Below are 22,127 nucleotides of genomic sequence, written 5' to 3'. Positions count from 1 at the left end.
TTATATGTAAAAATGTGCATTACTTCCTAATAAGTAACATAACTTGTATAAAATGAAACACAATAAGTGAAGAAAGCAAAAAAGTCCTAAATATTCATAACGCATTTTCAACTTAAACTCAAATGTACTAAACTTCTAGGCAGTTTAAAAATTAATATAAAAATGGGACCCAATTGCAAGCAAAACTTTTCGATCAAAAAAAAAAGCACCAGGGGCGGAGTTACGCGGTAACACGCATAAAAAAACAAGACGAATTGATAACCTCCACCTTTTAGTAGTCGGCTAAAAATCAAGAAGAATTAAAAAAAATATGAATAAACATATTGTCATCCCTGTCGTTCTCTTTGAAAAAAACAGAGACAGGAATAATTCAATACATGTTTCACAGCATAGAAACTTTACTATATTCATAAAAATACTAATAATTTAGGCTCATTAATGCTTCAATAATTTAGCTTTAAAACTTTTAACATTTCAACCCCTAATATCGACAAGGGTTCGTACCCTAATCCGTCACTTATAATTTGACATCTAATTAACGATCGACTCTGAGCTTCAGTGGGCAGATACTAGATAATCTTACAAAGGCTTCGTTAGTTTGTGGTTTATTTGATACTAGCTATGTAAAAAAACTTAATAGCCTATGAGCTCTTCCAGACTATGTTCTATATCAATATCAAATTTCATCGTAATTTGTTGAGCCGTTCTAGAGATACATTCTAACATCTATCATCCATCCATTCAAATAATCGCATTTATGTACATTTCTACGAAGATATGCAGGTTGCATCATGATGTTTTCCTTCACTGTAACATCAGATAGATGTACATATGTTAATATAAAATAAAATAAGATAAATAAATAATAATAAAATAAGAGCGTCGGTGGCTCAGTGGTCAAGCATTTGACTTGCAATCTGCAGGTCCTGGGTTCGAATCCCGCCATGTACCAATATGTTTTTCCATTTCCGATTTACATATGTACATTTATCCGATGTTCTTACGGTGAAAGAAAACATCGTGATGCCACCTGCACATATCTGAGAAGATATTCAAAGATATGTGTGTGACTATGGCCTAATCACCCTTAACATAGGGTAGGCTCCGAGCCCCTCGGTGGGAACGTATAGTGAGCTGATGATGATGATGACATAATGTAAATCGAAATAGTTGTAAGATAGCGGAATAACCCAGGAGCAGTTTACAAGTCAAGTGATAAACCCTTGAACTACGAACGTAAAATGAGCAATAAATTTCCTAAATTTTAACATGTTATATAACGACATTAGTCTTCTATTGTATATTTACATGGCCTCAGTAAAGTTGTAGCGAGCGTACATAACCAGCCTTGAATTGTGGTCACAATTGCCTCACATAACCCGTCCATTCGTAAGATTACCTACGTCTAATACGGAATTTCTATTTATATTACAAACAAAGCATTTTAAACCTTATAACAAATGGTATAAGATTCAAAATACTTTAAAGTGACATGCTATAAGTGGTTTCTTTGGTAGAGGCGTGCATGTTGTAGTCGGTAAAGCTTAAATATCTGAATTATGAATTAGGTGTCAACGAATTGCTTACCTTTTTTTATTTTAATGTGCCAGTGATTAACATTTTTAACTTGATATCAAGTAAAAAATGACCGATTCGTTATTCTTTTTGTGAGTCGAAAAAATTCGAATGCTTATGGGGCTCTATAAATAAAGTTCATTTAACTTATTCCCTTCATTTAGGTCAAAAGTAGTAAATTAAATTACATCAATTTCGTATTTTTAGATTAATTTTAAATTTATTAAAAATCTTTAGTTTTCACGACTAAAAAATTAAAAAAATAAAAATAAATAACTCAAAAACTATTGCATGGTTTTTGTTTTTTCAAAAAATGGGAATAAATGAAACGCAATATCTTTCGAATGATAAAAATCGGACAATTAGGGGCGGAGCTATCGATGAAAAAAAAAAATACCAGACTTCATAAAGAAGGAGGTTATCACTCCTTCTTTATGAAGTCTGGTACAAAATAGAACGTATTTAAGAAATTTAATTAAGTTCTGTTTATCAGAGGTGTTGAGTGATTACCAAAGCTCATTTACTGAAGGCAACTGTTGAATAAATAAATATTTAAATATGGTAAACTCTATTCACTTGGCGTTTTCATGAAAAATGATACTGTCGAGGCGTGAAAGCAAATAGCTTTTGTATTTTAAATTTTTTAATAAGACGCGGGAAACAATTTTTCATAAATTAAAAAGTGAATATTTCTTTTTTTCTTTAAAAAATCAAAACAGAAAATTAATTTTAGCAAAATTTTAATAATCAATATCTTAATATAATTTCCGAAATCATTTAATGGTAATTTAAGCAGTTGCTTAGGATAGATTTCTCATACTTAGCACACACTAAGCTTAGTGATTTTATGACTATGAGCTAGAAAAAAAAAAATTTGATTTCGAACAGTATATTAATACGGTCGGTGGAGTGCAGTTGGTGCTTGACCGGACCGGACAGACATTTAATTGTCCTGGTTCGAACCCCGCTATATACCAATGTGTTTTCCGATGCTCTAATTTCATTAGTATATTTAAAAGACATTCTTACGATGAAGGAAAACATTGTGATGCATTCTACATATATCAAAGATATGTATGAAGTCAACTAACCCGTAACGTGGTTGATTGTGGTCTCATCATCATCAGCTCACTATACGTCCCCACCGAGGGGCTCGGAGCCTACCCTAAGTTAAGGGTGACTAGGCCATAGTTAACCACGCTGGCCCAGTGCGGGTTGGTTGACTTCACACATATATTTGAATTGATTCGCAGATATGTGCAGGTGGCATCACGATGTTTTCCTTCACCTTAAGAACGTCGGATAAATGTACATATGTAAATCGGATATCGAAAAACACATTGGTACATGGCGGGATTCGAACCCAGGACCTGCAGATTACAAGTCAAGTGCTTGACCCCTGAGCCACCGACGCTCCGATTGTGGTCTAATCACCCTTAACTTAGATAAATTTCTATCTATCACTGACAACAAAATACGTCATTCTCATGAATTAATAACATTTCCTACTTAAAGTGTTGCTACTCTTGTGTAACACAATCCTTAAGTATTCCATTTGATATTCAGTTTGAGACCGACTACAAATAACCCGTCAGATGTCAGGATGTTGTGGTAAACATCCAGTTAGGCGAAGATCTCTACCGAAGTTGGACGGTTTAATTGTTTATTAGCTACAGGCCGGTGATAAATTGGTCCACGTCAAACAGCCGGTGAAATACAACGGTTTACGCTTAATGATGTTTTAAAGAGTTTTTTTAAAGTGATTAATGTTTTGGTTTGTATTCTTACAAATTACGTTTATTATATTACTAGCTATCGCGTAAGCTTAAGGAACTTAATTAGTAGCCAATCCAGGCTTTGTTTTACATCGATGTTACATTTCATTTCAGATTCATGCAGCCGTTCAGGGGATATTTTTTAACAAACATCCATCCACACATTCAAATATTCGCATTCATAATATAAGTAAGATAATAAGAAATCAGTAAGGAGTTAGATTCCATGTTATAAAAGAATGTTTACCTTTTGAGTTCGCCTTTAAATCATAACTAATTTGAGCGTTTAAGTAATAATTCATATAAGATATATAAGTAATGAATAAGCATGGCTTCATGATTAATAAAACCAATTACTTAGAAACCTATGAGAATAAACGAAACTAAAAATATAACGCAGATACTTTTTTCATATCAGATTTATTGAAAACTACCTGATGCCCGCGACTCTGTTCGCGTCGAAATTAAAAAAAAACTTAATTAGTAGTCTATATGCTTTTCAAGACGATGTCCTATACCTATGGCAAAATTCATGGAGATTCGTTGAGCTATTTTGAGGATCCCTTCTAACATCCATCCATCCAAACAATCGCATTTATAATATTACTAAGTGTGATAAAAGCTTCAACAGTAACTTCATAAGGCATAAGTATGAAATCATTGTCAATACTTTTAAATACCACTGAGTTTTCACAGTTTTAAATCTTCTATATAAAAATCATGTTGTCTCAAGTTTTTTAAAAGGAACGATAAAGATGAAAATATCTTTTATGCGAATCTCGCAATTTGAAATGCGGTAACCACTAATACATTTACGATAGAATTTGTTAATTACAAGACAGACCCTGTCATTTGTCTTTAACTAAATCTATGGTTTCGTGATGCTAGTTTCACACGAGGGCAGAAAAATAGAACGTGCAGTATTGCAATCGTTTGAAATCATACTGTCCAAAATAGTAATATCATTGACATATGATGCTATAGACATAGTCGTTACTTAAACATGATAGTTGCAATGGTTAAACAAAGTGCATTCGCTATGAAGCGATTCCATAACGAACTTCAAAAATGTATATTCGATAAGTCACGTGACTGTCATGCGTCAGTTCAACACATTTTTGAAGTTCGCTATAGAATCGCTTCGAAGCGAATGCAAATTGTCTAGCCCTGCTGTTGATGCTACTGATTAATTCTATCTATATTATGAATTCAAGTCCTCAACACTGCTATTAATGGCTACCATCAGCGTCAGAATGGTAAAAACGTAATAAGCACAAAGTACCGTGACTAGTAGCCTGTCCAGGTTATATAGGTAGGTGAGTAAATTCTGTTTTGTTTTGACGTTTTGCGTTCATTAATAATGTATTGTCCTACTGTTCTTCCTGACTGTTTTGCCCTCCTGTGAAACTTGCATTAGGCTTGACAAATAGGAAGGGACTGCACGTCCTCAAATAGCTTCCGATTGTCCCCTTTAATTAAATTCAATTAAAGAAAATCGACCACTACGTTTGTGTTAGTTTCTGATATAGATTTACTGCAGTCAGGATCACTATGGGTGTCACTAAGTGTAGTTTTAGTAACTAGATTTTTGTTATAAATTGTTTGAGTAATGGTTATATTTTTAGTAACATAGCTGAATATTCAGGCTATACCTTCAAAATTCACATGTAGGGGAAACTTCTACGTCGTTAAGTAGTATATGCTACGAAGTGCTACGGAGTGCTACGAATCCTTAGAACTACACTTTGCGTTAGTGCTACGAAAATTTAAATTACACCAAAAAAGTAATTTCTATTTTAGATAATTCCATATTAATATCAATGTATAAATATGAACGTTTGGATGTACGAATAGATGGATGGATGTATGAATGGATGGATGCATGAATGTCTTCATGGATCTCGCTTAAATGATGTAAAACTAAGTCTGGAAGAACACATAGGACACTTATTAAGTTTTTTTTTCAATCTCACGCGGACAGAGTCGCGGGCGACTGCTAGTATCATATAAAAATTATTTTATATCGCCTCTATTACAGAATTAAATGAACGCTATTTCTTAGTATTTTAAATAAGAAACTGGCTGCGATAGTGCGGCTTTCAATCTTCTTTGAGATATTAACCCTCGGCCAAAGTTCAACCACTAGCTTAACTGAAAGCTTCCGGAGTAATAGTGAAAATTGTAAATGAATTTTCATAGAGAAAATGTGAGAAAAAAAGATAGAATCTTATTTAGAATAGATGAAAGTAACTCAGTTTTAATTTCTTTCATTTATATGGCTAGTAATTTGTATTAAATGATAAGTACATTTTTGTTTATTTACTAACATTTCTTGTTACTATTTCAGGAAGCTCAGCTCAGGAAGAAATTAAAAATAATAAAGTAAAACTTGTTAGTTCATTGATTTTAATTACATTTAAAATTTAGACTGATCTAGTTCATTTTATTTTAATCGAATTCATTTTTCAATTTCCTAACAATTGGCCAACGAGTCAACATAAGTACTATGCTATAGTGGGTAATCCTAATAGAAGCCGTGTACGATTACGTAAGTAGAGTATCATCATCATCATCAGCTCACTATATGTCCCCACCGAGGGGCTCGGAGCCTACCCTAAGTTAAGGGTAGGCCATAGTCAACCACGCTGGCCAAGTGCGGGTTGGTTGACTTCACACATATCTTTGAATTTCTTCTCAGATATGTGCAGGTTGCATCACGATGTTTTCCTTCACCGTAAGAACGTCAGATAAATGTATATATGTAAATCGGAAATCGAAAAACACATTGGTACATGGCGGGATTCGAACCCAGGACCTGCAGATTGTAAGTCAAGTGCTTGACCACTGAGCCACCGACGCTCCAAGTAGAGTATACGTAGAGATATTTCTACAGCATATAATACATAAAATTGTATTTAACAAACCATAGCAACATTCTGTGTATAGCCACTTACCTCCTCCACACGTAGCCGAACATAGGGATCCAGGTGTCGCCAGCCAGTGGTACCGTGGTCTGGAGCAAGATGAGCCGTCTCCCCCGCAGACCCCGCACTCGTCCACACGCCTTGTTGAACCCACACGTAGATCACAGCCGACCCGCTGCGGATCACAGTTGTAACATGAATCAACAATTAGTAATATAAATAATTTGCTACTAACAAAATTAGTTTTTAAAAAAATTTACTAGTTCATATAAATCTTATATTCAGTATATGGAATATGACAATAGAAGAAATTGTTCCGATTTCATTGTAACCTTTATTGGAGTTACGTGAGGTCGGGAAATGATCAGGCATTGTGAAATATGGAAACTTTATTACTTTTTTATGTTATTCATTCCTTTCATATGGCACAATGAGATATTTTTTATGATTACGTTTCTTTGGTGTATATCGTATATATGTATGTTATTTTTACTTATTTTTGAAGACTTCCAAGAGGGTTGGGGACTCAGGGGTTATGCGCTTATTATCTGCAGATACTAGGTTCGATTTGTTCCTGTGTATTTATTTGAAGTTCTTACGGTGAATTAAAACATCGTGATGATAAACATATTTGGGAAGGAATTCAAATATATGTGACGTCACCCGCACTTGTCCAGCGTGGTTGGCTATGGTCTAGTCACCGCTAACTTAGGGTAGGCTTTGAGTAAATCAGTGGGGACGTTTAGTGACCTGATGATATTGATTGATTTTTGTTAACAGACTATCGTGTATTTTAACCTCGAAACATCTCTTATCTCTGTGTTTTCCATAGGGAATGAAAGAGATAAAAATATTTTTTCACTCCATTGAAGGAATAATTGTAATAATTACAATTTTTCCAATATTTATTAGTATAGTAGTCATTTCGTTAGTGGCTTCACATACTTAATCTCTACTAAAGGTCACACTCAGCAACTAAACGGTCCCTGAGGTTGGCATAAATTTATAAAACATTATCTATCTTATTTTATTCTTACTAATTTCGTTGACACTTCTCGAAGTAGAGCCTAAGGGAATCTAAATCCGGGGTTGTATTTGACTTGACGTAAACTTTGTGATATCTATTTGATGTCTGTTTCAACTAACTTCGTCACTTTTATCTTGTCCGCCATTCGTGAGTCTGTTGAGATCAGGAGGGATTTTTATTTGAATATTTCAAATGTCCAATATTAAAGTTTCTTTGGACAGTTGAAGACGATGTTTTTGAACGTTGAAACGAAAGTTATTTTAAGCGAATATTGTGCCTACTGTTGGTTATATCTTAATTGGCCTTAATGTAAATAATTAAGTGTTACTCGTGATTTCTTCCGGAATTTAAAAAAAAATGTAATTGGTAGCCTATATGTATTTCTATGTCATTATGTCAAATTTCAGCTAGAACAATTCTAACTCTGGAAATACTTTCTAACAAACATCCATCCAAACATTCGCATTTGTAATTAGTAAGAAGTAAGATAAACAATACAGTTAATGCCGTTTTTTAATCGTTAAATAAAAAAAAAACTTAGTTGCTTACAAGAATAGAGGCAGTCATTAAGGCTTTATAATTAATTGCTGGAACACTTCCGGTAAGCTGGATACGTAAAGCTTTGCGGTCTTGTTGCTGGAGTATCGATTAGAGCCTTGAATTATTGATGTACTTAACAAGCTTCTAGCTTAGCTACCGGAAATAGTAAATTAAGCACACTGTACACGTACTACTTGAGTAAGTTAGTTTTTTTAATTTATACGTATATGTACTTTGAAATATATTGCTTAAAATATTCTAGCCATAATAATGAAATCTGAATTGGAATACCAAAAAAATATATCTGACTTCATCATACCGAATGTTCTGTAGGGGGAAAAACATATTGGGCCGACTGGCGTAACGGTTCGTAGTAATTTTCACAAACTATTCAGAAAAACATAATTGGCAACTTACTTAAGTCAATAAATTGGAAAATTAAAAAAACATATTTAAAAAAATAAATTAATCTTAGATGAATTAGAATAAACAGCTGTAAGTGGCCTGACTGAACTTTTTTTTTTAATATTATATGGTAGCAAAAAAGCGAAGCGGCCAACACTTAATTATTTGGAACTACATGTGTGTTGGCTACCTTTAATCGACGAAGGAGGGTATGCAAAGAAAGAGTATTCCCCTTCCTATGCATAGCCTTCTCCGTCAAATCCTGATCCCCTTCTCACCTTTTTCTCATAAGAAATGGTGTACTAAGTTGTTCGTGAAATTTATTATCCTGTTAGTCTAAAAATAATTTTTGAATTCTCCTGTACGTCAGACATCGAAACTTATTTAAAAAAAGAATTAATATTCCAGTTGTGCAAGACTGGGATTATGCAAATCGCCCTCGAACTTTCCACTTAAACAATATATGAAATTATGCAAAACGGCAGAAAGACTGGCTGGTGATTGTGAAGTTTTATCACTTTCTGAGTGTCCGACAGAGAATCACAAGTTGAAAAGTTCCGTGAAACGTGACATCCTTAAAAGATATTACATTTGGAAAATATTAAACGTTGCTTGCAGCTTTGAGATTATTCAATGTAGGACAAATGTTACTACAACTAATATTATATTATAAAATATTTGGATATATGTAATTTGTTAATGAGAAAGGAATTCAGATATGTCGGTTGAGTATACATACATGTAATATAACTAATCCCTGTAGGGACAAGGGTTTTGTTGATACAAAATTATTAAAAACTAGCTGTTACCCGTGATACCGTCCACGTGGAATTAGAACAAAGAATATTAGCCTATGTGTTCTTCCAGAATATGCTATATATCTATACCAATTTTCATCGAGATCCGTTGAGCCTTTTTGAAGATGCATCCTTTAAAAAACATCTAACCATTTGCATGCATTAATATTAGTAAGATGTATGTATACAGCGTGTCACAAAATTCAAAGATAAAACAGTACTGGTGTAGCCAGATCGATCGAATCCAACTCTTTTTGTTTAAAAGTTACTTTATATCATTTGATCCCTTGGAGGGTGGACCACATGATATTGTGGCTACAAATATAAACATATTCCTGCAATTTTTTATATTAGCTAACTAAATAACATAGCTAATAATTGCAGTTAAAATATCTGGGCTTGTGTTAAATATACTAGGTCATATGATAGTTATCAATAATAATATTGAGAATCTCATTACGTGGTCGTGTATCATTCACAAGCCCATCGTTAATTCACCAGGCTACGTTAATTCGAGCGCTCGCCTGACGAGAAATTTCCGATTATCATATTTAAGTAGGCGAGCTGTGTTCAGTGTTGGTATAGCTTTAATTATAATCAATGTTTTATAAGGCAATTGCAGCTAGTTTTATTACGATTAAACAGTTTTTTTTTAGTTTGCCTGGTGTGGTAATGCCAAGAAAAATAGCCACGTATCTCCTTTTTTTTCGTATACTTTTACTTCTGCTTCTACTATTTATAAAATGAAAAAACGTAAATTAAAATCACAGAAATGATGACGTGATTCCGTCCGCGTAAATTAAAAACTTAATTAGTAGCCTATGTGTTCTTCCAGACTATATTCTACATCAATGCCAAATTTCAGCGAAGTCCATACAGCCGTTCTGAAGATACATGCAAACAAACATCCATCCATCTAAGTTTCCACCTTTATAATATAACTCAGCTAGAGGAATTAAAATATTGTTAATCACAAACGTTTCCTTAGTGAAAATCCACTGAATATTGTTACGTAGTTTAAATACAATGAATATTTAAAGAAGCACAATATAAAATGCAGGCGTCGAACCTTATAAAAACTGAAATCGCGTGATAGTAATTTATAAAAAATACCTTTCCGAGTTGACTCAATGCCTTTTACTTTAAAACAAAAAAAAATAGGAATTGAAACCTTCTGACACAATAGCGGGATGCGACCTGACATCATCAGGAAATGGGGACGCGAAATAATAAGGCTTGTGTGTGGTCCAAGTGATAAAGATAAAGCGATTTAATAAAAATAAAATAAGGACAAAAATATGGAGAATGGTAACTTATGGCCTTTTTCCTATCCAAAATTTTCTCTTCTACTCCTTTTTTTCTTTTTTTACTTTCATTTTAAAGTCATAGGTTTTTAAATGTTAAATAGACAGTCTTATTGTGGCGCATTTCAAAATGTAGCATAAAGAAAATCAGTTGAGAGATTTGCCCTTTTTTACAAGTCAAGGGGTCAGACGAATGTCGGGAACATTGAGGTGATTAACGACACCCATGGACATCTTCAACACGAGAGGAACTGCAGATGCGTTGCCGGGCTTTAAGGAAATAGAAGTGTCGCTTCTTGAAGGACTCTAGGTCGTATTGGTATGAAAATACCGCCGAGGATAGACTATTTTACTTTTGTTAGTTACTGCAATAGAAACTTTAAAGTATAATAAGTTTTATTAAATATCCAGTTTTTTTTCATTTCGTTACCTTTGAATATAATATGATGAATCTCTTTTGACTTGTACCACAAGTTACAGCGGCCGTACCGGGTACGCCTTTGTCTAGGTACTATGTTTGCTCTCGTTTCTAAAATTAAAACTATGCGGCCCGGAATGTTAAGCCTTGTAATATTTCGTTTGCCACTCGAACAAAATAGAATACATTTTATAAAAAAAAATGTTTTTATAAAAAAAAATGTTATAAAATAAAACAAAATTCTATGTCGCCAGTATATTGAAAGAAATAATAGTAGAAGATTAGTTCTAATATCTACTATTCCTTAACTTTCTGATATAGGGCTTCAATTAGACCTATGTCGCATGAAATTTAATTAACACAAATTTCTTTTTCTGCTGTCCTAGTAGGATAGATTTTTAGAATGTTGAAAAATATTACGTTAGGTGACCTCACGTTAATCTTTCTACATATTTGTCTGCCTGTTAGTTGAATGTGGATGGCTACAAAGGTAGAGGAAGACCAAATAAAGTATGTAAGGATTGCGTGAAAGATATGTGTAAGAAGGGGGTGGATTCAGATATGACGGCTGATAGAGATGTATAGAGGAGTACTGTGCCAACCCTCCGTAGGGATCATCAGATTCATGATGATGACTAATTGACATAGATATCTAATAAAAACGTATTAAAACTTTTAAATTATTATTTTTAAAACATATAAATAAACACCTCGTAAATAAAAAATAATCCATTGTCACTACACGCGTTAACAAAGCGAACAAACAAAGAGCGAAGTATAAAGATAAATTAAAAAAAAAACTGGCTCAACCATATGCATTACGGGTGAAAATGAGAAATTTTTCGTCGCTTTTTTTCCTCTGTTAGCATTGTTCAGATATAGACAAAACCTTTTTTTAGCGTTATAAAGCTGCTTACAAACGCTTTGCATTTTAAAGCTCCTGTTAATACCGGATCTACATATCAGATACAACGAATGGTTAGTGAAAAATGTATATTAAATATTAGTTGCTTTGTAACTTCAAAGAGAATATCATTGCATACGTTGATTTTTTAACACGTTAGCTGGCAGAATGATTTTTCGAAAAACGAAAAAAAAAAAATTTTGTCCAAAATCATTTGAATGGGCCCTTGCGAATCACGCTGTATACAACAATTCGATTAAAAGCCAAGCTGGATGGATGTTTATTAGAAGGTATGTCCATAACGGCTGCATGGATCTCGCTGACAAACATAAATTTGGAACATAGTGTCGTAGAATACTAATTATGTTTTTTTTTAATAGCACGCGGGGCAGTCGCGGGCGACCGCTAGTAATATACCAAACTTACTAATATTATAAATGCGAATGTCTGGATGGATGGATGTTTGTTAGAAGGTAACTCCAGAACGGATGAACGGATCTTGATGAAATTTTGCTTTCTCTTAGAACAAAGCTTGGAAAAGGATATACTATTTTTTTTAATTTCCCGCAGACAGAGTCGCCGTGGTGGAGTGGTGGTAAAATAAATAAAAATGAAAAATTTATCCTTAAAAAACTCATTATTGGTCGATTGTAATGTTAGATAATAAAATTAATTATTACTTTTCTTTCTTTATATCTTATTTATTTGATATTAATCGTAGATATCTCTGAAGATCTTGATAAAAATAGATATTTGTTTGTACTTCTGTTTTAATGGAGAGTATTGTAAGAGATAATTAATTAACGTTACAATTTTGACATAAAAGAAAATGATCTCGGATAAGTAATTCTTAACTACAGAACATAAAGCTCTTTGTATTTTCTGATTAATTTATTAAACTTCTATTAAGTATTTCTTTCATATTTATATAACTACTCGTTGACTCCCGTGCCTCCGTCTACGTGGAATGAGAAAAAACTTAAATTTTTCTCACCTTTTAAACCTTCTATAGACCTCCATTTTAAGATTTAAGATAAGATAAATCCGTTCAGCCGTTTTCAAGTTTTAGCGAGACTAACGAAAAGCGAACGATTTATCTATACATAGATTTTTAGAGTATCTTACTAATATTATATATGCGAATGTTTGGATGGATGGATATTTGTTTGAAGGTATCTCGAGAACAGTTGTATGGATCTCGCAAATTAGCATAGATGTAGAACATGGTCTGGAAGAACACATTCGCATTTATAATATTAGTAAGACATGACGGCAAGCTTTCCCAGTATTTTCCCGCCAAACCACTTACGTAATATTTATAAGAAATGTGAAAAAACAGCCGTTTGTGAAATTAGTAAATTAAACATGTGTGTAGTTCATGCTTCCATTAACGTGACTTTGAGAATAAAGTTATATTAAAAAGAAAGTTGACTAAAAATATTTTCTACGTACTAACTTGGTGAAAGTTTTTCATAGAGAAATGTAAAACGAAAAAGGCAAAATAATTTGAAAAGCGGCCGTCGTATTTGAAAAGTTTGAAAAGGTCGTTGCAAAACGGAATTTTTGTTTATTCGGAGTGAAAGTTTTTTTTTTTATCATTAAATATATTGTCGGATGTTCTTAAGATAATTAATGTAGGGACTTCAAAAATGGCGACATTATTTAGGAGATTGCTTAGTGAATTTTAAGTGACAGTTAAATCTATCAAAATTATTTAAAACTGTCGTTGAGACCACTTTAACATCTTCGCAAGAATTGGCCCGGCCGGTAAAATACCACGTCCATACAGAAGACAGGCGTGATGTGGAAGCAATTCCGCGTTTCGTCTGATGAGTGTGCGTCCCGGAGGCCTAATTTAGTCCTATTTCCCTTCCCAGCCTCTTTCTTATAAGGAAAGGATGGGAAGTGGAAGTGGACTTTCCCGATGAGAGGATGCATGGAAAGGGAAAATATTTTCTTTCTGTGCATCCTCTCCTCCGTCGATTAAAGCTATGCAAGGCAACTGCAATTGCGTATGTCTATGGGCAACGGTCACTTCGTTATTTCAGCGATTTCAGGTGGCCGCTCGCTCGTTTGCCACCTTATAATAAAAAAGGCAGTGTCGTATTTGTACTATATTACTTTGCAGAAATAACAGCTAAAAGGCATTAACTTCTGCAAGTAGCGATTGCTTAGCAATATTCTGAAACGCTTCCTCTAGTGTGATCTAAGCGCGATATAAGATAATCACTTAATCCAGACATCACATCATCGCTCTGATGACGAATGGATACCATGACAAGAGTAGCAACATTGTTTTCTTATTAAATATTATATTATATAACTAATTGTTGCCTGCAACTCCGTCTGCGCCGAATAAACAGACTACGTTCGACATCTATGCCAAATTTCATCAAGATCTGTTAAGCCGTGCCGGAGATATCAAACAAACATCCATCCATTAATTCGCATTTATAATATTAGTATGAATTATGATAATTATTATTGTATCAAAGACTTTACTATGTTATATACAAAAATAATATCTCTATTTGGTCTTTGGTTAGAATAACATTTCTGTATGCCACGGTGAAGTCAGATTGTATTTGACGTGTAAAATTTGCATACCCACTCCTGGGAGCGCGACTGTCAAATTAGATTACAATTCACAACTTGAAGCTCTCACAAAACTTGAGAGTTTGTGATGTTAACATGTCATGTGAATGTTAGTGTGGAAATTGTACAGTGTGCGGTTAAAATAGTGTAAGAAGGTAAATAATAGATTGAGGTATAACAATATTTAATTGTACATTTTAAAGAATCGTTTTATATTCAACTAGCTTTCGCCTGCGACTCCGTGCGTGGATATATAAAAATAAACTTAATTAGTGTAGCCTATGTGTTCTTTCAGACTATGCTCTATACGTATGCCAAATTTAATCGAGATCCGTTCAGCCGTTCTAGAGATATCTTCAAACACACTTCCATTCATTTACATGTTGCCAGGTTCCAATGACTTAATCTATATATATAAAAGTAAGTCGTGTTAGTTACACTATTTATAACTCAAGAACGGCTTTACCTATATGGTTGAAAATTGGTGAGGAGGTAGCTTAGAGCCAGGAGACGGACATACGGACGGATACTATGTGTTCATTTTTTTCGAATTTATGCTTTAAAGAGCTGCTTTTTTTTATAATAACTTATCTATATATCAAGTTTTTTTATATGTCCACGCGGACGGAGTCGCGGGCGACATCTAGTTATGAATGAAAATGTTTGTTAGAAGGTATCACCATAACAGCCTAACAAATATCGCTAAAATTTGGTATAGAAGTGGAACATAGTCGGAAAGAACAGATAGGCTACTTATTAAGTTTTTTTAAACTGCGCGAATGGAGTCGCAGGCAAAATTTCAAGCATATTTATTTATGAAGTTGTTTGTAAATAAGCAATTTTATATAGAATAAAAGCTCAATAAATAAGAGCTCTAGATGATAATTAATTGGTGTCGAGAGCAATCAAAATTTATACGAAAAGCATTTGCTTATAAACAAAGGCCCACTTCACGGTCTTTGCAATCCAAAATCAAAATGGCCGCTGCGAAGACTTAACAATATACTAGACAGGCCAACTGAATAAAGTTATTTTTTTATTTTTTTAAATATTAGCAGTTTTTTTTTGTAAATTTACTAATATTTCTTTAACCATTCCAACTAAGCTCTAGGCTTGTGCTAGGATATGGTTTACGACAATAGTCGAATGGCGGGATTCGAATCCCTGACCTCGTGGTCGGAAATCCGTACCCTTAACCATTAGGCTATTGACGCTTAAATAACAACATCTTTAAGAAATTATATAATTATTTCCCCTATTTTTACAGTCCGCGAAGAAAATTGTTTTTTTCAAGTTTATGAAATTTTTTAAAAATATTTTCTTCATTTACAGTTGGTTTCGTTGAAATGAATAATTTGACTTATAAAATAAATTATTTGTTAATGAAATTAAATTATTTAGAGCGGTAGAGCGTGGTGGTTCAGGGGTTAAGCACATGACTTGTAATGAAGGTCCTGGTTTCGAATTCGGCTATGTACCTATAAGTTTTTCAATTATCAATTTATATATGTACATTTATCCGAAGTTTTTTACAGTGAAGGAAAACTACGTGATGTGACCTGCACATATTAGCAAATAAATTTCAAAGATGTGTGAATTCCAGGAAGAAAAAGACGGCGACGCAGCTTGCCACCCGACTCGTCTACCGAAATGGCGAACAGTGGATTACGGAGGTTCATTTGAACACGCTATTTGAAGGACCGTGGTTACAAGCGTGAGTTGTATTTGATTGTTTCTTTTTCTTATCTTAATCTTTTTCTTATTCTTATCTTTTATCTATTTAAATCACTTAAAACCGAATAATTGCCTACAGTCACTTAAAACCAAACGTACATATTGATGAGAAATTCAATGCTTTCAATTCGTTTTGCATTTTTGTTTTAGAAATGCATTTAACAGTGACAATATTTATTTTGAGCGTGAATATTTGTCGGTCACAAATATTTATATTTTTGTTTGGTTCGTGCAAATGGCTCTTAACCGTCAACAAAAATGTGATAACACACATCGGGCACACGAATGAAACTGTTTGTTAACATTGTAATAGGGTTCCATCAATTTTTTGGGTTCCGTACCTCATAGTTAAAAAACGGAACCCTTCTAGGATCACTTTGTTGTTCGTCCGTCTGTCCGTCAAGAATATTTTTCTCAAAAACCCGTGAATATCAAGCTGGAACTTATTTTATCTTATGAATATAAAAAAGAAGAGGCCATTATCAAGTATTAGGCCTAATAAAGCTGGATAAGCAAGAGTGCAAGGAACCGTGATATTTTTCTCGCTTACAGAGGTCTGTTTACCCTTAATTCCAGTGGTGTCCAGTGTGACTAACAACTAATTAAAAAAAATCTACTGAACTATTTTAGAGAAAATTACGTAAGTATGACTTTACTAAAAAAAAGCTTTTTGCTACAACAAATTTTGTCGGATTAAAGGTTAAAATCGGTCAATGATTCTCGCTTGTAGATGTTTCTAGCTTGTCCAGCTTCAACTGTATATGTAACTAAACATAATTATTCACAATGTTTTAAAACATTTGAAACGTTACAATCAAAGACAATCAACTTAAACATTATGGGTTTTTGATCGTTTTTTTGGTGGCGTCTCGTACTGCCAACAATGTAGTTAAGTTTTGACCTTAATAGTGGTAGACGTCAGCAACAGCATCTATTGTACTATAGCCCTTACTCGGTGCAATACCACACAGAAGACAAGCGTCAAGTGGAGGCAATTACACATTTCGTTTGATTAGTGTGATTGTCGGAAGCTTAGATTTAGTCCCCTATCTTTAAAGGTCAGGTTGGGAAGGATACTAATATAGTAATCATTTGTTTGGTCCACATAAGCGAAGCTAGAATAAGGAATGATTTATTGATCCTTGTATCTACAGAAGGTTCTCGAATTTATTAATAATTCAATGATTCCGAAGCGGTTTCATTATGGCCTGTTTCTATTCCATTAGCCACTGTATTAGTTTCATTTCGTTACGTAGACTACATTTAAAATAGACGCTCTATTATTAGAAATAGGGTTTTATTGTTGTATTGTTTCGAGAAATTGTGTCGTCTTTTGTTTTGTATTAAAGTTTATTTTTAAAATAATATTAATTATTGTTTACCCTATTTTAATCTTTAATATTATAACTTTTTTTTAAGAAATCATTTAGAGGTGATGTGGCATTCTAAAGGTAAAGTTATCTTAGAAGTATTGATTTTATTTATACTTATAGTATTACTAGCTACATGTGTTCTTCCAGACTATGTTCTATGCTAAAGTTCAACGAGATCCGTTAAGCACAGGAGATACGTTCAAACAAACATCCATCCATGCATGCTAAACATTCACATTTATAATATTAGTAGCAGTAAGATAAAGAAAAGAAAAGATTTGACTGTTTGTTTGATTGCATTGAATAGACTTCAAAACTACTGAACTAATTTGAAAAATTCTTTCACTGTTGGGAAGCTACACTATCCCCTTGTGATATAGGCTATATTTCTTATGTTACTAATATTATAAATACGAATGTTTAGATGGATGTTTGTTTGAAGATATCTCCGGAACGGCTAAACGGATTTCGCTGATATTTGGCATACATGTAGAACATAGCCTGGAAGAACACATAGGCTACTTATTATGTTTCTTTTTAATTCCGCTCAGACGGAGTTGCAGGCGACAGCTAGTTAGGTCATAAACATATAACAGTCATTTCTCATCTTTATGATATTGTAAATTGCAAAATATCATATTTATCTTTTATTTTTTAGCGAAACAAAAAATAAAAAGTTAAGAATAACTTTCTTAAAGCTTTTGGGTATTCTCGAGCAACGTTTCCACAAATATTTCCGTTGCAATATTAACTCAATAAAATATTCAAGAGGTCTCAGATTGTGAAGTTATGTTCGGTGTGAGGGGAGGAATGTTTATTCTCTTTTAACGCGGTCGCTTCGTTGTTCATTCCTCGTAAATTATTGCAGAATTACTGATATGGAGGTTTCGGAAAGCTCTTTTGTATCATCATCATCAGCTCACTATACGTCCCCATCGAGGGGCTCGGAGCCTACCCTAAATTAAGAGTGATTAGGCCATAGTCAACCACCCTGGCCCAGTGCGGGTTGGTAGACTTCACACATATCTTTGAATTTCTTCTCAGATATGTGCAGGTTGCATGACGATGTTTTCCTTCAGCGTAAGAACGTCGGTTAAATGTAGATATGTTAATCGGAAATTGAAAAACACATTGGTACATGGCGTGATTCGAACCCAGGACCTGCAGATTGCAAGTCAAGTGCTTGACCCCTGAGCCACCGACGCTCCATTATCTATATCTTTTGTATATAAATTAGAATTACATTTATTTTAGTTACAATTTACTATGCAACATTTTTTAAAGAAACAATATATTCTTTTTTGTGTTATTTTTTATTGTGGTAGAAAATAACATGATATATACGGTTTTTACATAAGACGAAATAACAAGCTGAAAATTGAAATTAAAAAATAAATCTAATTGCTTTCAATGCTCTATTTAAAAAAAACCGTCCTTTTTATATAACAGAAGGGGACAAACGAGCAGCGGGAACACCGAGGTGTTCAACTACGCCCATGGACATCAGCAATGATAGAGGAACCACTGATGCGTTGCCGTCTTTCAGATTAGTGGGTTTCGGAGACCTAAATCCCCGTTTAAAATATATTGTTATCTCTATTCTGTGAAAGATAAAGACAAGGATGACAATATGTTTTACACATACATTTTGTATTTGGAATCCAACGGTAATTTTAACATATTCGATTTGACGATAACTTTTAAACTTAATCTATGTATCAAAAAGTATTATATACTTACATATACATAAAACATTACTAGGTCATTAGAGATAATATAAAAGTTTTTTATTTTACATTTCCCTTGGCGAAAAGCAGTCGCATTTATCAAAGTCTGTCACAAAGTAGGCCGCGATGCCTTTGTGATTATCTTATAAAAATGCTACGTCTTGTCTCATTAAATATGACATGTCGGAAACCGAAAACCTCCTTCCGACATTTACGTGTATAATGATTATTTGTTTACATTGTAGGGTTGGGTGAAAATATTGTATAATTTAAACATCAATAGCCTTATAAAAGAGTACGGATATCCGATCTCAAGGTCGGGGCTTCGAATCCCGCTATTTGACTACTGTCGTAAACCATGTCCTGGTACAAGCCCAGGGTTTAGTTGGAATGGTATGAGAAATATTATTAAATTTACAAGAAAAAATTTGCTACTATTTAAAAAAAAATCTAAGAAAGTTCGTTTTAAATTAAACGCATCATTCTTTCCAAATAAAAAAGAAATTACATTATATGAAATTTGGTACACGTATAGAACATAGTCTAGAAGAACACATAGGGTACTAATTTTTTACTCTGCAGGGACGAAGTCGTAGGCGACAGCTAGAGTTCAAATATTTTTTTACAAACGCTTGTCATTCAGTTTTAAAAATCCCATGACTACTTCTTCGTTCAATACTTTGTCTATTGCATTGAATAAATTTTTTTGTTAACTCTAGATTTAAAAAATATAAGCTTTCAAAATCCTCAAAGAGATATTTTATTCATTTAAAAATCGTTGAACGTAAAACCAAACGCATAATTTTATTAAAACGGTATCAATATCGGATTAAACCAACAGATTATAATTACAGGGCCTAGTCCCAATCCCCGAGTACACATCGTATGAAAAACACAGTTTACTGGCCAGTATTTAAACACGTTGCGAAGTAAATAAATAAAAAAACAAAACAAACATTTTGAAATATTCCGGGTTCACGCAGCGGCAATTTGTTGATGGAATTGAAGCGTTCCATGTTTGAAATCTATTCAACATTTTTTTTGTTTTTTTTTTTACATTTCTCTTTATTAAATAGATGCAAAGGATATGTTACAATTTTAAAAATAGAACGACGATTTTTTTTTAAACATCCCAAAATATTGACTAATTTTGAAGAAAGAACCCTCACCACCGCTATAAACCGCTACCAACAGCGCCAAAATCGTAGAAATCAAACAAGCACAAAATATAACATCTTATAGCCTGACCATTTATAAAGGTTTAAGTCCAAAATTGCCTTTGTTTTTATAATCTGTGTCTTACCTGACATCTTCCATCGATACACATATCTAGACTGCCGGGACGACACCGCGTGCCGTCTGACACTCTCGCAGCCAGCACCGCTACTACGACGCGATCATCATCGTCCAATGACACCGTCTGTTCAAAACATAACAATGTTAGTATGTAGACTACAGTGACTCATTGTTTAAATATATTTGGTTTGTTTTTTTTAGGTTATGAAGTGGCAAAGGAGCAAGCGGTCACATAGACATCCGCAACTGCAGTTGCGTTTCCAACCTTTAATCGACGGAGGAGGGGATAGAAAGATGATCCTATTCCCAACCTTTTCGCATAAGAAAAGGGTGGGAAGGGAATGGCCTGGATGTAGATGCCTCTGTCTTTGCAAAGATAATGAAAGAGAAGACATAACATGAGTATGACAATACAAGATTCATGTTCAGAGTTCAAAGGTTAAACACAAACTCAAAATAACATCTCGGTTAAAGAAATGTAACGTAAATTATATTTAATTATGTGACTACAATGTAATATAGGATATAGAAGAAAATGTACATAAGAATAGAGAATCTTCTCCTGTTCCTTCTCTTTTTAACCAGATTCAAGAGAGTTAGGTAATGTTTTATAAAGCGTTAAGGTTAGTTTGTTAACTATATTGTGGCCTCATTTAGCTGAAACGATTGAACAAATATTACCTAGTGATGTGTCTTTCTATTCGCTTTCTTCTCCTTATTTATATACAGTTAGTAAGATTTTTTGGATAGTCAAATAATGAAATTGATTAAAAATAATTAAAAAAAACATTAGGATTTCCCATTAATAGACACCAGTGCAAAACATATTGGATAGATTTCGACTAACGTTACACTTAATGACACATATCACTGTCTCTGTTTTATTAACGAGTAAGTAAAGGATGACAATATGTTTATAAAGTGTCACTGTAGTCAAAACCTACGGTAATAGCAACCAATCACAGATGCTCTTGAACACTCACCAATGGAACTCGAGATGTGTTGCCAACAATTAAAGATATTCTAATTCTTTCCGGTTCCTGAATATTAAAAAGTTGGCATTACTTTCGTAAGACTTTCGAGAGAGTAGAGTGTCTACATAACTCATACCAGGTTGGGAAATACCAGGTTTTCGTACACCAGGTCGATCTGTCTTCTATCAATCTCACTTAAATCTTGTCAACTTTCACGCAATCATCTCTTTCTAGACTCTACCACTAATAATACGGATCTGCACTCTTTTTTGTACTTAATATAATAAAACGTAAAAACCCTTTTTTTCACGCTGATTCTTAGCTATCACAGCATATTTTTGAATAATTATTTTAATAATAAAAAGCCCTATACTTGGGACACGCTTTAGTAAATTGAAACATTTTTTACATTTACAATGTATACAAGTCAAGTAAATTTTTTTTAGTAATAAATGTTAGGAAGAAAATCCGACACTGTGCCGGTGTATCGGAGCAACACTAGCCTTTTCAAAGTTTATGTCTAATCAATCTGACACGTGAGTTGGTCACGAAAGTGCGCCATTCGCCCTAAATTATTCTAACTAATCTTATATATAAAATTCTCGTGTCACAATTTACGTTCCCATACTCCTCCGAAACGGCTTGACCGATTCTCAAGCCTGAGAGCCTGAGTAGGTCTGAGAATCGGCCAACATCCATTTTTAATCCCGCGCGGACGGAGTCGCGGGCGATAGCTAGTAATGTCTAAAATAAAGAAAA

The 22,127-nt window shown here is 33.7% G+C and overlaps 1 protein-coding gene across 5 annotated transcripts in view; it reads right to left on the bottom strand.

Annotated features, from left to right (window-relative positions):
- The window catches only part of nolo (ADAMTS-like no long nerve cord), a 232,257-nt gene that overhangs the window by 24,358 nt on the left and 185,772 nt on the right, over positions 1-22,127 (bottom strand). For 4 of the 5 annotated variants that reach the window (XM_013309804.1, XM_013309807.1, XM_013309822.1 and 1 more), the window contains 3 exons: positions 21,378-21,434; positions 20,402-20,518; positions 6,305-6,449 (listed from right to left, as the gene is read on the bottom strand). In XM_013309804.1, coding sequence (XP_013165258.1) covers positions 6,305-6,449; positions 20,402-20,518; positions 21,378-21,434 — 319 coding nt within the window. The remainder of the gene's footprint in view (positions 1-6,304; positions 6,450-20,401; positions 20,519-21,377; positions 21,435-22,127) is intronic. The other variant, XM_013309815.1, reaches the window with a different exon arrangement.

The sequence above is a fragment of the Papilio xuthus genome, unplaced genomic scaffold (genome assembly GCF_000836235.2).
Source record: "Papilio xuthus unplaced genomic scaffold, Pxut_1.1 DF829660.1, whole genome shotgun sequence".
NCBI classification, from domain to species: domain Eukaryota; kingdom Metazoa; phylum Arthropoda; class Insecta; order Lepidoptera; family Papilionidae; genus Papilio; species Papilio xuthus.
This window is presented reverse-complemented; position numbering and strand designations above follow the sequence as displayed.